The sequence below is a fragment of the Cottoperca gobio genome, chromosome 9 (genome assembly GCF_900634415.1).
Source record: "Cottoperca gobio chromosome 9, fCotGob3.1, whole genome shotgun sequence".
Taxonomy (NCBI): domain Eukaryota; kingdom Metazoa; phylum Chordata; class Actinopteri; order Perciformes; family Bovichtidae; genus Cottoperca; species Cottoperca gobio.
The window spans coordinates 12,116,100-12,133,148 of NC_041363.1; the positions used below are offsets into that span (position 1 = coordinate 12,116,100).

General features: G+C 39.8%; 1 protein-coding gene across 5 annotated transcripts in view; it reads left to right on the forward strand.

Moving 5' to 3' along the window:
* pcsk5b (proprotein convertase subtilisin/kexin type 5b) overlaps positions 1-7,410 on the forward strand; it is a 51,403-nt gene extending 43,993 nt beyond the window's left edge. For 2 of the 5 annotated variants that reach the window (XM_029439325.1, XM_029439329.1), the window contains exons 18-21: positions 1,080-1,183; positions 1,336-1,474; positions 3,460-3,575; positions 5,088-7,410. In XM_029439325.1, coding sequence (XP_029295185.1) covers positions 1,080-1,183; positions 1,336-1,474; positions 3,460-3,575; positions 5,088-5,203 — 475 coding nt within the window. In that variant the 3' untranslated portion in view covers positions 5,204-7,410. The remainder of the gene's footprint in view (positions 1-1,079; positions 1,184-1,335; positions 1,475-3,459; positions 3,576-5,087) is intronic. The other 3 variants (XM_029439326.1, XM_029439328.1, XM_029439327.1) reach the window with 3 other exon arrangements.
* The last annotated feature ends 9,639 nt before the right edge of the window (positions 7,411-17,049 follow it).

Below are 17,049 nucleotides of genomic sequence, written 5' to 3' on the forward strand. Positions count from 1 at the left end.
CAAATGTTTCCCACTTGGGACCAAATTGAGTAAACAGAGTTTCACCCTGTGACCCAGGCTTATTAAATCCCGCATATACTCATGTCATGCGGAGACCCACAAGAAGTGGAGCTGTTGACCATTTTGGGTTGTGGTACTCACTTTGAAGAAACTCCAATCCAAGCAATTTAGTTACCCATACAGACATGTTGCAGTTCATTTTATGGCCACTTCCACAGCAGCCTCTTCAAACCGCCCTAACTACACTTGACCTGACAAAGGATAGGGCGTTTCAAAGTGCTGGAATTCCTGATAGGTCATGAAGGAAACACTTGTGAAACGTTTAAAACATATTGCGGTCTTGAACCCAGCTTTAAGTGTTCAGTGTAGCCAGAGGTGGAGGTGGGGACACTTGTAAGCCATAATTTCCTCTGAATGCCAGCGAGACCACAGTAAGACACACACACCACACACACACACACACACACACACACACACACACACACACACACACACACACTCCTATTCAGTACTCCATTCATGGTCGGTTAGGAGGAAGAGAGGACCAGACGAGATCGTTTCTGGGAAACGTTAGCTAACACAGACCAGCTGTTTTTCAGTTTAGCGCGGTAAGCTCACCAACCTGTCCTCACTGTGACTTTACAGAACTGACTAAATAACCTCCACACCTACTTCCTAACTGACCTCTACTCCTACATGTGAAGTCTGTCAAATGCTCTTGTATATATTTATTCTAAAAGATGTTATATTCCTGTACATCTGTGCAAAAAGTGAACTAGGTCAGCAGCTAATGTCTACACCCACATGTTATCACTGAGGCTGCAGTTTTTTTTTTTCTTCATGCTTCCTAAATATTTGCCCAGAAAGAAAATTCGAAAGAAAATTGCTCCATAGCAGCTGGCTTTTACCGGCAAACTTTAACTGATTTGCAGCAAAATATTTGCAAACATGAGTGTTTTTACGCAGTTTTACTTTTCTTAAACTCACTGCTGCCTTTATAGATTTTATGTTACTTACTTTTCCCCCTGGTATTTACTTTAAAGGTATGAATGTGTATCTTTTTCTTTTTCTCCTTCCAGTCTTCAAGGAAACAAGTGTCAGATGACCTGTGACCCTGGGACTTACTACAACGGCCACAGAAGGACTTGTGAGCCCTGTCATCGGGCATGTGCCACCTGCGCAGGTAGAAAGACTTAGAATCACATTTATTATTTATTATTATGTAGATCAATGTTTAATTTAGTTGTTTAGCTATCGCGATGAATAATGTGTTTATCATCTGATTTTATAACGCCGTAACAACATTCCTGAAGTGTGGGTCGATGTGTTTTTCAGGCACAGGTATAGAGGCGTGCACAAAGTGTGCAGAAGGCTACTTACTTGAGGACTGGCGGTGTGTGTTGACATGCAGCACTGGCTACTACCTGTCAGAGCAGACCTCAGACAACGGGCAGGTGCAGAGGTCCTGTAAGAAGTAAGTCAGCACACCTGCCAACACCTCAACACCTCTAAAGACAAACAAGGAACTCTAAAGATTTAGCAAGTGAAGTGCAACTTTCCTAACTATTCCCAGCACTACTTGGTCTCTCTGCAGTGCCATGCCTACGTTTTGAGTCCGGGCGGGGGGGGGGGGGGTGACGTTGCCTTCGATGCGTGCGAACACGTGTTAATGTTTAGAGGAATAACTGACTGATGTAGTACATTTTCTATAGTTAAATCTGAAACCTCTGTGTAAATAATATTACAGCAGGATAAACCGTATGATTCATATAATCAAAGGTATTTAAATCTCCAACAGGCTCAGCTGCTGCTGACTTACTGCATTATTAGTGATGCCTCATGTTTCAGATATTTGTCCATCCTGTCCATTTCTCGTTTTTGTCCACAGAATCGGCATATGTCAGTAATTTCTTTGGTCTCCTTAGCACAGGTCGATAGTGGGTTATTAGCTGCTCTATGTGCACGAGAGGACACAGAGATTCTGTTTCAACAAATTAGAGAACACTTGATTTACAGGCAAAAGGTCGGCACCTCGCTTCCAGCCATCTTTTCGTTTTTTAATCGGGTAAAGGTTCTCATTTAACAGTCTGAGAAAGTGGCCAGCAGATGATTCAGACACCGAGCCGTCCTATGAAACTGAAATGTTGTTGCGCTATATCCGTATTAAAACTGGGACTCAAACAGGAATGATGTCATTTGCTTTGGTTCAACAAAATTACAATCATATCAAGTAACAATAATAGTAAACCTATTGTAGAGGACTTTGTCTCTGATGTGGAGTTAGTCTTAAAGCATGAGACTGGTTCTCCTCAACTGTTTCAACTTTGATGAATTTGCGCCATTTTAACAAGTCGTTCAGAACTACCCTTACAAGAGCGTTCCTTCCCTCCAGGTTGGTGAAGACACCAATGTTAACCTGGAGGAGGGAAGGAACGCGTTAACGTACTCCTATTCCTGTTTGATGACTACTTTGCCTCCTATCACACCCACAGTCAAACTCCTCCACAGATTCAGACATTGGCTGCTTTTCTTATCCTTCCTTGAAGTGAACTTGCCTTCCTGATATTTCTCTCTCCCACCTCAACTTATTAATTGCTCACTTGATCCTTTACCTTACTTGATTTCTTACTTCGCTGTCAGCTACCTCCTAGTCAGATCATTTCCGATAAAGGCGTTGACCTATTTTCACACTAAATGTGATAACTGTGTTGTCTTGTTGCCTCATGTAGGCCCTCTGCTCATAAAGAATGATTTCAGATACAATCCAGTTTCTCTCGTGATATCGACAGTTTTTGAAGAAATGTCATCTGTTGCGTCACTTCCAATTCTTTGCAAGCGTTAACTCCCCAACACGCACTGAAAGGGCCAAAGCAATTAACTACAGTTTATAAATGAATTTAAGCAGATAGTATTAAGTTTTGAGCTGAGGTTGAACATATAAGAGTAAACACTTTTAATATGCTGGTGGGTCTGCTCCTTTGTCCCTGGTTGTGTTTACCCACTTCCACAGTTTATGATCCACACAAATTATATATGTTTAAATCTTTTCTTGGGACACAAACGGTTTTCTCTCTTTGCAGTTGGCATGTTTGCCAAATCAGATATGGCTGCATTTTATGCTAAAAATAATTCAAAGTATATTTCAAAGTCCATACAGATTTGTGTTACTGCGTTAAAACAATGTTTTGATCTGTTTTTGGAGCTTCATTATTGGAGACTGCGTTGCTCAGTTTCCTTGTAGTTCAGTGGTTTGAGTGTTCATAGGATAGAAGCAGATTGGACATGTGAAAGCTCTGCAGGGACAAAATAAGTGAAAATCAATCACTCTAAAGGCAAAAACTAGCAAATGATCGCTGACATATCCTTAAAGAACAGTTCTAACATTCAAGAGGATGTGTGAGCGCAGTATAGTGCTGCATAGATTATAACATAACTAATTCTTCATACACCCATCGACAGGTGTGACCATAGCTGCTACGAGTGCTTAGGGCCCGGTGAAAGGAACTGCAGCAGCTGTGTCAGTGGTTACAATCTGGAGGCAGGAGCCTGTGTGGTCAGCACCATCTGCAAAGATGGTGAGTTGTCAGCTTTCTTATCTAAGATGGCCTCAATGTGTTTATTTTACTTGTTGCATTGCCTCTCAAAGGCAGTATAGAGTCATTATGCATACTAGTATAGTCCAGAGGGAAATATGTAAAAGCTTAAACCAGCTAGATCATTGAATTAAACAGAAGTCACAGAAGAAAGAAAAAAAAAGCTTTATAATGCAATTTGATTAACAACAACGCTTTTTCAAATTGTTTGCAAAAGTACACACATTGTGGTCTAAATGATCCTAATCAAAGAGCCAAAGAACTCAGAGGTACCGATTTACATCTCTACTCTCTCTGAGACGATTTTGCACCTCCAGATGAATTGAATTGAGTTGTATCCCGTAGGGTGTGAAAAATTAAAGCAGAAGGTAGTTTTGTGAAGTAAAAGCAAAGGATTCATCCGTGGCCTTCTTTTTAATTTTTAAGCTTTGTACTAACTCCTTGATCAAACTGTTTCAAAGCAGGAGGACGGTCTGTCCTTGCTTTTTCCTTTTGTGCTCTTTAACTAAAGGTCTCATTCATGTTTTGCAAACTACTAATACAGCATCACTCTGGGATTACACACTCACACAGTCGTGTTGTTTTATTTTTGACATAAACTCACACTATTCCTGGTTTGTACTGTCCTTTACTGTCACTCTGCATAAGCTGAAAAGTTTACTTACTCTTACATTTGTCTTACTTTTCAATGTTGCATATAATCTGCTCCTCTACAACATGTTCCTTATTTTTTATTTCTATCCTACTATTCTATACTATTTGTTTGTCTTTTCCAATTTGTGCACGTTTGGCTTCTGGCTCTTTTAGTGTAAATATTCCTGTTTCTCACTAACTGCATGAGGTGATGATCTGATTATGAGGCTTTGACTGCAGCGTGTGACTCGCCGCTCTTGTTACGACCTTCTATTTAAAATGAACCCGTGGCCGAAAAGTTCTGAGGAGAAAAATGTCTTTACTGTGTGACCTTTCTGTTGATGAATACTTTACTTAAAGTGCACACTCAGTCTGTTTACAACATTCCTAAACCAAAGCTCAAAAGTGTTAATAAATGAAATAATTGGCTTAAAGCTTTTACAGACTGGTGGTCCACTTTTAAGTTTTCTGTGATACACCAAGTTTTGAATTTCAAAAATCTTCAATTTGCTAATTGTGTGACGTTTGTTTTTCTCTCTCTCTCTGTTTTTCTCCCAAATCCTTTTTTATTTTACACTCTACTCTACCGACGTGGATCCAATCACTCCACTGGACGACAATAATTTTCCACCTCGATGAACATCACCTGTGATTGGATCAAAAAACTCTTCCTGTCACCTGAACCCTCTCCTGACCAATCACACGGCTCTGCCTGCCATTCAACCATTTCTAATGGTTCTGCCCTGTGTGTTTTTTGTGTGTGTTTTCCACATGCATTGGTATGTGTGTGTGTGCGCATGTTTTCCCCCCTCCCCTCCTTCCAAACTCCCCTTGTATCTCTTCTTCCTGGTCTGTGGAAAGCAAATGAAGAATCTTGGGCGGAAGGCAGTTTCTGTGTGCTCGTTAAAAAGAACAATCTTTGCCAGAGGAAAGTGCTGCAGCAACTGTGCTGCAGAACGTGCTCGCAAAAGGGCTGACGGGACGTACTCACTGGGCGTAAAGGGAGTGCGGGGGGGGTGTGGAGGCACAGGGGGCACCCCTCCTTCTCAAACCCCCCTGCTCACTCATTCACAGTCACATAATTTATAAGAGAATCTGTGCCTCTTAAAGGGACTGCATCGGAGGTGCGATGGCAGGACTACAACAAACCTACCTTTTTCTGTACTGGGACACACACGTGGTCAGGGTGTAAAACGACTGGGACTTATTTCAAGAACAAATGAAAACAAAAGTGAAAACAAACAAAAGAATAAAAGTGTCGGTATTTTGTGACCAAAGCATCGATGCCAAAATAATTGAACCTTCTTTTTTGTTGCCAGTGTAGGAAGCATAGCTTAAAATGGAGCCACTTAGCCTGTGAATCTCTGAATACATCTGTGTGCATTTTTATTTTGGCTCTTCTTCTTCCTCGCTTTCCAGTGTTAACGATAAACAGATGGGAAGTGAATATACAGTAGGAAAGGCCCTGGTTTTTCTGCCTGTAAATATACATAAAATATATTAAAAAAAAAAAGAAGATAACTCAGTAATGTGAAAATAATGACTGTCTGGGCTGACTTTGGCTGTGTAGGAAAGGGAAGACAAATTCACACACAGGTATACATGCACACACAGACAAAGATACATATGTACCACACACATACTCTAATAAACATGAACTCGGACACATAAAACAGCCACCACGAAGTTACATACTAGAGTGTCACCGTATCCCAAGACTGATGCACGTTACTAACCAAAATCACCTCATTTCATTTATTTAAAAACATAAACCTGCCCTCTGAATAGTGTGTGTGTTTGTCTTTATTGGTGTGCGTAAGTGAATGCCATTAATTCTTAATGTAAGCCCAGACAGCATTGATTCATTCCAGAGGTTCTACAAGACGAGTCGATAGTCAGTCCTTCCGGAGCTTTCTGCGGGAAAGGAAACGCTGCAGTGAGTTGTAATGAATTTGTGGTACTAGGGATGCACCGATGCCTATTTTTCACTCATGATGCAGATTCTGGATTCTAAACATTTTCCCAAAACTGAGTATTGATTCCATCCGTTATTGTGACAGAACAATTTAAAGCTCCACCATTACTTTGTTGTCACTGGATTTAATAATTGAAATATAACTCGTATTTGTTACAGGGAACTGCAATTCTTCTGTGTTGGTTTGGTTTCCCACATGCCATATGTAACCCCGATAAAGGGAATTTTGTCCAATAATTATATTCGATCTGTATCAGTGCATCCCTACATGTTACTGTTCTGAAATAAAATAGAGTTTTAGAAGGTTCTACTCTTCGTCATTCCATATAAAGGCAATGCATATCAACTGAAGTATTGCTCCACACTTTCAACGCAGAAGGTCCGTGATCGGCACAGAAAATATTCTGACGTTCGCATGTTTCATGTTCAGGTAAGGTCTCTGGCAGGCAGACAGACGGCAACCTGCTGTGGTGCAAATCAGAGCTGTGAAAGTTTAGCTTTTAGGTGTTTCAGAAATGGGATTTTGGAAATGTTGATATCGTAACACGTTTGGGAGTAGAACTTTGGATTCTTCAACTGAAAACAAACCCAATGAGTAAATCAATTATGTTCTATTTACATTTTAACCTTTGGAACTGAAAGTGAACTGACGGCATCGCTGCAGAAGATGTGTCTGAAATGTTAAATCATTAAATCATTCAGACAAAGCTGTACTGGTGTTGAGGCTGACGGACTGCAGATGTCTGGTTTCTCCTTCTGTCTGTCCCTGGACCTTACCTGATGAAACTCAAATGGTTATTCTGGTGGTGCTGGTTTCTCATAAAGAACCGCAGTTATAATGTTTAAGATTCTTATTCTATTTGTGTGGGTTGTCACACCTGCAACTTGAGCATTTACAGTATTAGATGAATTGTTGTGCTGTCAACTGGTTATGGTTCTTGATGATTTGTAATAAAGATTGATGACTCCCCTGTTTTGGTTAACAAAAACTTATTCTTGGTCATTGTTTAAGATGACTTGAATTGACTTTAGATTGTGTGGTAGTAGAGGCACACAAACACACACACACACACACACCCCTCGTATAAAAGCTGTTTTTAATGTGTACCTGTGACATATCTGTGACGATGCATTATTAATGTTACTCAAAGTCCTAGTTTTGAAAATCTTTTTTTACTTAAGTGTTCTTATTAAAATGTTTAATCTGTTCATGTTTTTGTTTTGTTTTCAGTTTGTATTGATTACGTTGACACTATTAATCGGTATTATTTCCCCATTAGCATTTTGGTTCATCAGCTTCTCTCTTCTTTTCCAAAACATGTTTTCACTCCAATGGGTTTTTATTTATTTTTTACAAATTCATGAAAGGGAATAACATCATTGAAATTCATATCATTGCTTTCAGAAACCTTTAGTTTTCCAGCACTCGATCGGATTGATTAAATGAAAGTCCCACATGCCCCAGGCAGAGCACTTAAAGGCAGCCATGTGCACTCACTGACAATTAGGTGGAAGTTAAAAACAGGTCAGCAATGCAAGAGTTTGCTGCTTCATTATAGTCGCAATTTAGTTACTCTCTTTCAGCATTTTGTCTTCTTGCAACGCAGCAGCAATTAATATTGTAGCGGTATGTATATATATATCAACAACTGCAAGGCTATACTTTAACCTGTAAGATCTGTATTGTGTTAAATAAGGATATGAGTAGTAATATTAAACATTCATCCAATAGCTTTCCATGACACACGTCGATGCTAGCCTTGATACACTTCCAGTATATAGGATATGTGGTGTGTTTTATAACTAGAGCCGTACCATTGACAAATGTGTAACGGATGCTGTTAAGGTTACACTGTCATATTCATTTCTTTCACACTGAAGCAGGGATGTCCGTGACATTATTTGCAGAGTATGAAGTTAATATATCTGCACACACAGGTGTCGAGTGCCAGTGCCAACTGTGAGCAGTGCCTCAGACTAATGCACACACTCTTCATAAGAGAGCTTGTGTGAGAAAAAAGCTCCAGTGTGATTCTGACCTATTTTATGAATCCAGCGAACAGCGCTGTGGCTCAGTGGTAGATCAGTTTCCATACCAAAATACATTATTCGGTAATAATCCTGACATTCACCTTGAACAAGCCATTGGGTTACTAAATGGTTAGGCTAGGTGGACAAATGACCTCACGGGGATTACTAATGTCTAATTTAACTCTGGTCAAGAAGAAGGAACACTTCCCTGTGGTAATAAATGCACAATATTAGATACATGATGTGATTAATATTCTCTTGACCACCTGGGGGATGTAGTGAATATATCTTTTTTCTTGTACTTTCTTGGGCCAAGTATGTGCAGGTATCAGGAGGTGGAAGGGCTAGGGAATTGGGATTCAGGGCCAGATGTGTTGAATGTCAGTGTGATATCTGCCAACAGCTTTCTCTCCTGACAGAGTAGACTGTCAATGTCCTCCCAAGGTCAGCCGAGTCCATAACAGAGGAAAAGTTTTACTCCCCTGAGTGACAGGCTCTCTTTCTTCTACGCTCCATTCTTCTTCTGTCTGGCAGTGGGAGTCCAAAGTGTCTGCTTTTGCTGAGTGGAGTTGTGCAGCTTTCCGTCCCTTGAGAACTTGGCTCCCTGTTTGTTTGTGTGCGTGAGTGAGGGGGAGACAAACAGAAAGACAGGGAGACAATTTGTGTGCGTGTGTGAGAGAGGGAGAGTGACGGTGTTTATTCGAGGGCTGTTTGAATGGTTTCTGCAGAGCTCTACTGAATGGGAAGCCACCGCCTGTTGTGTTTGTACACAAAGAAGCTCTTTTGTTTTGAAAGGAACAATTGAGCTTTTCACAGAAAGCCAGAGAGCACAGACAACCTCGCCGCTGCCTTGTAGGATGCTCTCGCACACACACACACACACACACACACACACAAAACCGGCTCGGCTCCATCCTTATGCCTGAGCCTGTCACCTTTGTCTAATACAAAGGTGGGATAGGAGACAATGTTTACGTCTCTTTTGTTTTGGCTCTTTGTATTGTTGCCCATGTGTAAAGCTGAAGGTTGATGGCTTTTTTGTAACTTCTTTCTCAATCCTTTTGCAACTTTGGTCACAATAGTTGCTTAATAGTTGCTATATATATAGTTGCTATATATACAAACATATACAGTATATACTGTGTGTGTATATATATATATATATATATATATATATATATATATATATATATATATATATATATATAGGATGTTTTCTACTTCTGCATATTGCAGAATTTCAATAATGTATCTATAGTGTGATAATGCTTTTGATAAATGTTAGTGAATCAACAATTGCTTTGCCAGGTGTTGAGATTTCTGGTTCTATTTTCAGCCTGTACTCTGTTATGCAACAAAAACTTTCCAACTTCCCAAAACCTTTGCACATTTTCAACAGTAGAGGATGTGGCCATTGGGCTGTAGGACTGCAGGTCATTCCAGAATAATACATTTGCGATATGATACATTTTTTAAGAATAAGTCTTCATGATATGGTAGATGCTCATGTTGCATGTCTGCTCTAATTAGCATGCTTACTTCTCCTTTAAGTAGCAGAAAAGTGCTGCTGATGTTGCCATTACCTGGTGACTCTTACTGGTCATTAAAAGTATTGCATACTAAATGGCTCTTTAAGCTCAAAGCTAGACATTTTGTAAAACACAAAGAAGAATTTCAAACCTTCTCGGGTTGTGCTGTTCCAGGTCTGAGAAAGGCCCCAGTGAGATTCAGGGTGCACAAGACAAATATATTCAGGAATAAATTAGTTTCCAGTCCACCTTAAACTGCATGTCTTTGGACTTTGTAGGCAATCCACACAAACATGGAGAGAACATATGAAGTCCCCACAAAAAGGGTTTGAACTTGTGCAGAAGCTTTCAGCTGTAAAAACGTTTAGCCGCTACAAAAATGGTCCTCTCAGTTTAGATATAGACATACATTATATCTATAGATGTTTCTGTATGATGAAAATCGGTCATAGTCTGTTTGTTTTGAAATGTCTTGAATTGTTTTGGAAATCTTCACCTCGCCTTCTAGCTCCAAAAAGTCCAACAAACATTGCATCTCTGTTTACTGTAAAAACACACCGCAATTAGAAAGAACGACTAGGACTGACATTTTCAAAATCGACTTTTTCAAGGATGTTTATAAACCTGTGAAGTGTATTTGCACATGAAAACAAGACAAAGAGAAGAAGACAACACAAGGAGATAAAACTGTTATTGTGCGGGAGATGTCAGAAGCCAGAGGATAATGAGCGAGACCTTCAATGAAATGAAAACAATAACGACTAACTGTTGGTTATAATTGGGGCACATCAATCACAAGCAAACACGCAACACAGCTGTGAAAGAAATCTGAAATAAAGCACCTTATTATGAAATCTCTTTAAAAAAAGTAAAAAGGGGTTCTTGGAAGAACTTGAGGCAGATGTGAGGTCATTTTCTTCTCTGTTGCTCTCCCTCTGTAGGAGAGTACATGAGTCGACATGGAACGTGCCACCTGTGTTCTGTTACCTGTCTGCAGTGCATGGGTCCGGAGAGAGAGGACTGCACCAGCTGCCCTACAACACGGTGAGAACCACTGACATACAAACATCTATATTCAAAAGATGCAAAGTCATACTGCTGAGGATGGAGTCTTAGTCCTTGGTCCTCAAATACAAATGTAGAAAGCAGCTTATTACAAGCACTCTTGTTAGTGCAATCTTTTTCAAGTCTATTCTAACTTTTGGAGTTGAATACCAGCCCATTATCAGTGGTGATCAGCGTCCTAGACATGGGTTAGAAGGGGCTTGCTATACCGTTCAGAACGCCATTATCATCCATTCACATGGTTGGTCTCTGATGTTTTTTCTGAACCTAACCACATCATTTTAACAAAACTAAAAGTGAAACCTAAAGGCCCATACATACCAAACAGACATCAAAGGACTAGTGGCGACGGAGCTGATTGTTGCGTCGCCTGAATTTGGCCAAAAAGTCGCACTTGAACACACCGCAAAGACTACAGCCAAAGGTCAACTAGCACAAGCGTTCTGCGCCTGTGTGACAGGAAATAACTCTGCATAACAGCAGGCGGCGGTATTCTGTTTTCGCCAATCAAAAAGTAAAACCGGAAGACGTATGACTGCAGATATACAAGCCGTTGTTATGATACGCATATTAAAACAAAGCCGTGTTTGCCGACTCTCACTCACCACCTAGCTTAATTCTAGATGGCCTAATATCGTTGTGTATTGGAATAATAATAATAAAAAGAGATGAAGATGAGAAATATAAACAGCCTCTGTGTGTGCCCTCTTGACTTTAGTTGTTTGCTTGTTTTCCTCACGTCCGTTTCTCTTCTTGTGTACTTATTCGCTTAAGCGGAACAGCCAATCAGAGCGTTTTTATCTCACTGACGGGTTCCGCCGCCGATTCAGCATGTTGACACGAGACACACCGCAAAACTAAGGTGACGGCCCGACACTGACTGACGGCTGACCGTTGTCTTGATGTCTCAGGGCTTTAACGAAACTGCAACCCTTTCATAACGGGTACCTTCACCTTCTCGTCTGGGTGCAGTTTGCCCCTTCTGAAGAATTAGAGCGGTCGTGTAAACAACTGATAACAGCCATTAAATGACCTGATAACACTCAAAACGAGTGCGTTGAGAAGTATCATATTCAGCTAAGTAGATAACTCAAACTTATCATGGTTACTTTAGTGTTTTGGTCGGTTTGTACTGAGGGAAACAGTCGCACTGTAAATATGTATTCTACTACTGATTTCTCATGTTATTGTTAACCACATCTCCACCTGCAGGCTCTTTGATGATGGACTTTGCGAAATCCGCTGCCAGACGGGGCGTTATGCCATGGGGAGGCAGTGCCATCTCTGTCACCACACCTGCCATGAGTGTACTGATGAGGGACCTGACAACTGCACCAGCTGCGACAGAGGTACATCAACCTGGGTCAAGATTTGAAACCACTATTTTTTAATAAGGAAACATTTCTCATTGCGTAAATCACAATTGCATCAGTTTAATCAACAGGATCAGTCAATGCATATAATACCATAAATACGATCTTATGTATTGAAACAATTCCCTCTTTTTCTTTCCCACCATAATAAAACTTGCATGCTCTTATAGCATTTGAGTAACACTTTATAATAATCATCATGAATATTAAGTTTTCTGGTCCATCTGTCTATGTAATGTTTATTTTACAAACAATTTCTTAAAGGTTTCCAAATCATGACGCAATCACTAACAAATACTTGATATAGTATATAAAATGTTATGTGTGCAACAATAACTAGTTAACTAATGTAATCAGAATGTGATTGTTGTCGTCTCTTATCAGCTATGATACGATATATCATTTATAAACTAATTATTTCAAGCTACATACATTAACGATGAAATTACATAGATTTACTAATAATTAGTTAACTATGATTTAATTGTTTGTTAATAGAAACATAACTACTAACTAAAGTTAACTATCAATTTACCATTAATTAATGATGGTTATTGTAAAGTGTTACCAGCATTTCAAGTCACACAGGTTGGTTTTTGCAGAGGTGCACTGGTGTTCACTTCAAAATACATCTATCTAGCTGTGACTGGAGTGTAAGTGAAATCGTGCTTTCTCGTGACATCACATGGATCAAGCCACGGCTCATTTGTGCCAGACTCCAAGAATCAATCCTCTAAAGGTAAATGAATCTAATTAAAGGAGTAATTCAGCCAAGGCCTGCTGATAAATGTGCTAAAAGGGGGAATCAGTCATTTGTTCGTTGTATCCTCATGCAGAGGTCACTGCACATCTCTAAGCCCTTAGCTCAGTTAAAGGACACGCTGTTTCTAGATCAGATGTTTATTTTTTGTTTATGTAAATTTGATAATCTAAGCATCCTTCAATTAATCCAAAGAAAAAACAAATCTTTTATCAGTGTGAAAACAATCGTTATGATGAAACCCGGACGTCATTAGAGGCTCACAGCTGAAGAAATATCTACTTTAAGTTGATGGTAAAAGCGGTGTTTATCCCAGTGTCAGAGACTGTATTATGGCTGTAAGATTGAATGTATTTACACTGGGGAGATTCTGTTACGCACCTACACACACACACTTTAAGATACCAGACAGCCAAGGAGAAAGATTAACACCAGATTTCCCCTTCACAAACTCTCTCTTTCTGTCTCTGTCTCTCTCTCGCCCTCACGTGTGCACACACACACTCTGAATTAGCCTGCACGTTTGTCAGACTGTGTTTGCGAATGTGGTTCCATTTAATTGCAGGTCTGTCTGAGGCTCAATGAGACATAACAATAATAACATGAAGAAACCCTCCATCTGTCTCCCCCCGTGTAATTTCTCTCTCCAAACAACCTCTCTTATCTTGGCCAGTCACCCACACACACACACACACACACACATACACACACACACACACACACACACACACACACACACACATACACACACACACACACACACACACACACACACACACACACACACACACACCCACACACGCCCACATGCATACAGCTACATACTAAGCAGACCATTCTTGATTTTGACCTTTGATAGTAATGTGAAGTCTTACACTCCTGCTGTCTCTAGAAGGGGGGAAAAAATGAAAGAGCTGCAGCAGGGAGTGTAAGAAGAGGCGAAGACATGAAAAGAGATGGCTTGTCAGAAATATGAAAGTGTCTATTTCAAAATACTGATACACAAACAAACACACAAGCCCAGACATGCATGAAATTACAGTCACACACACTAGTACAGAAGTTTTCATTCATGTCATGTTTCATTTTTATGGAAGCAAAAGACAAGCTGGAAAGATGTCAATGTTATGAGCAATTGAAAATCTAATCATGAAATGTAACCACTAAATAGTTTATGTTGACATTTAAATATCACTTCATTTATAGCATGGAAATATTTTACTTTTTTATTTATTTATTTAGAAATGCATGTCTCTTCAAAAGATCAGGTAGCTTTAAATTGGATTGGTGAAAGTCTAATTCAAAATGAAACTTGGACATCTGGACTCCTAATGATAAGCAATGGAGCCTGAATACATTTCTACTCTCTGAAGTGTGGGACTGTATGTATAAGTGTTTGTGCCAAATGTGCCAAAACATCCATATAGTGGCTTTGCAAAAAAATGAGCTGTAGTATAAATGTTTTGTCTGCTGTAAATGTGTCACCATCTGCAACATTACGCTGCTCATATATAGTTATTAACAGACAACCTGTGCATGTGTATGACTCCCTGTCTGAGTATGTCTCACATCTGTTTTGTGCATCAGGACTCTTTGTTGTTGATTTCCTTTTCTTGTCTTGCTCCATCTAGATAGGTTTGGGGCGACCAGGTACCTCTTTCAGAGTCAGTGTCGGGACGTCTGTCCAGAGGGGTTCTACCACTCTTCCAGGAGACTGTGTGAAGCTTGTCCTGCAGACTGCATCATCTGCTCCTCAGCAGATCACTGCCTCCACTGCAGCCCAGGACACAAGCTCAAAAAGGGCCAGTGTGTCCCGATGGAGTGCAGTGCAGGTGAGAGATTTTTTTTATTTCATTTTTAACAATCATATATACTTAAAGCTCAGGTACGCAGTGCACGCAGATAGGTAGACAGGCAGGACGGATGTTTCTCTTTTTCTCTATTTCAGAGACTGCTGAGATAAAAGTCAACTGTATATTAAAAAACACCCCTTAAAATCAAGAAGGCCTCGCGACCCCCCGTTTAACTTTGGCAACCCCTACAGGGAGTCGGGTCCCGCAGGGTGCGAACCAGTGATCTACATCTCACCATTGATGAATAAATGAAGAGTTTGGGAAGGATTGTAGCTGCCACTGTTGCTCAGCACCGCTGTCACAGAGCTGGGCTGAATTTGGCAAACGTCACCTCAGGGAACATACATGCAGCACGGTGACCTCATTTTAAGAAAGTATTAAAATTCAAATATGCCAAAAAGAAATATGCCAACACCCAGGGCTCTTAGCAACAATTGCATGTAATATATAATATGCTTAGATTGACCAAAGAAGAGGAAACTATTGGCTTCTTTCAACTAGCACATGAAACTAGAAGTGTGCACTTCAGTGGAGGAATTTTAAACTTCTGAAGATAATTCATAAGGTTACAAGTTTAACTCTTTACAACTTAGGGTTGCACAATGACATATGCTGTATATACAGTATGTAGCCGCTTCAAGCTATACAGACATAGAACATATATACACATATTTAGATTAGAATAGAAACTAAAATAAATAAATAAAATGTATCCATGAAGGGATTCTGTGTTCAAATTAAAAACTGTATGAAACAGAGAACATAATACAGTCCTCTATTCAACTCAAGAACATTTGCTGAATGTATTTAATATCGTCAGGGAGATTGTGATTATCTCATCTCATGAAATCAAATGTGAATTGCCAGCCAAAGGAGGATTGAGATGAAATACTTTAAACGAGATGCTTTTTTAAAAGATATTTCCTGTAAGGAGGAGAGGTGGAGGGAGTTACAAGTTCACGGCATTGAATGTGAGACGGAGGTGAAGGATAATGATGAGAGTTCGCATGTGAGGATATAAAATGTATGAGTGTAAGGACGAGACTAAAGTCTTATCATATGTAGCAGGAAGGTCTCCTACAGAACTCTGGAGTAGGCAAAATATAGCTAGAGCTATTCATTAGTTTTTCTCTTCTCTTCTTTTTCTTTTCTCCTCTCCTCTCCAGAGCCACGACACCACATTGATTTAGTGACATAAACATGTTCAACACATAAACATTACAAAATGAAGCTAAAAGGTAAAAAAAGATGGTGAAGTGTGTAATTCTAAAATAAGACAAGCACCGTTAAACTGGCAGCGTCTTTTTGATTGATGACACACAAAAAAACATTACAATGGTAATTTATGAGACAGGTAGTAATTGGATTGTCATTTCTGAAAGATAAACTGCACTACACTTAAAACATCTGTGAGTCATTTGTTGTAACAAACAAACAAACGCACAGGCTTGAAAGTAGCTTTAAATACAACCTAGTTTTAAACAACTGTGTCGTCAAGTATCGAGCAATTACCATGAACTAAAATACTTTTCACACCATAAACACATGCTATTCCATCATCACTTTCTTATGTGTATTCGTAATCCACTGTTGTTTCTGCTGCTTTCACCAGGTGAGGTTGCAGATGCAGAGAAAGAGGACTGTGTCCCCTGCTGACGAGGGCTGCAAGCAATGTGAACGCAGTAAGTAGACCACATGTTTTTCTCACTCCTCACTTTCTCTCTCCCTACCCCTCTCTCCCCTTCTTTATCAATCAAAGCGTAGAAATATAACCAAGTGCACTATAGCTTCAGCAGCAGCCATATGCCGCAGCTACATGGCACACCACAATATCGTCAAAGTGACTGTAGATGAGAAAAACTCAAGTTTAAGTGTTTTCCAAATTGAAGACTTTTATCATTTCAATCCTCAGGAGTGAGATACAGTGCAATGTCGGGGACGCTTGTAACCAGGAGGATTTACTGTACTTGTAGCTCTGAGGTGTTGCTGCCCTCATTTAATAATGATGCCGCCATTGATCGTTGTTACACCTCACTTGTTTGTTCTCTCTATCACTGCATATACATCATCATAAATTAACTCAAATGAGCAGCAAAAGTTATTTGAATATCATTTGTTCTGCAATTAATGAGCATTTAGTTTATTCCAATAAGCCTCATTCATTAGGGAAGTCATTTGAACAAACCAAAGACTATCTCAGACACCTTACCCCATTAGAAGATACCAAAGAAGTATTT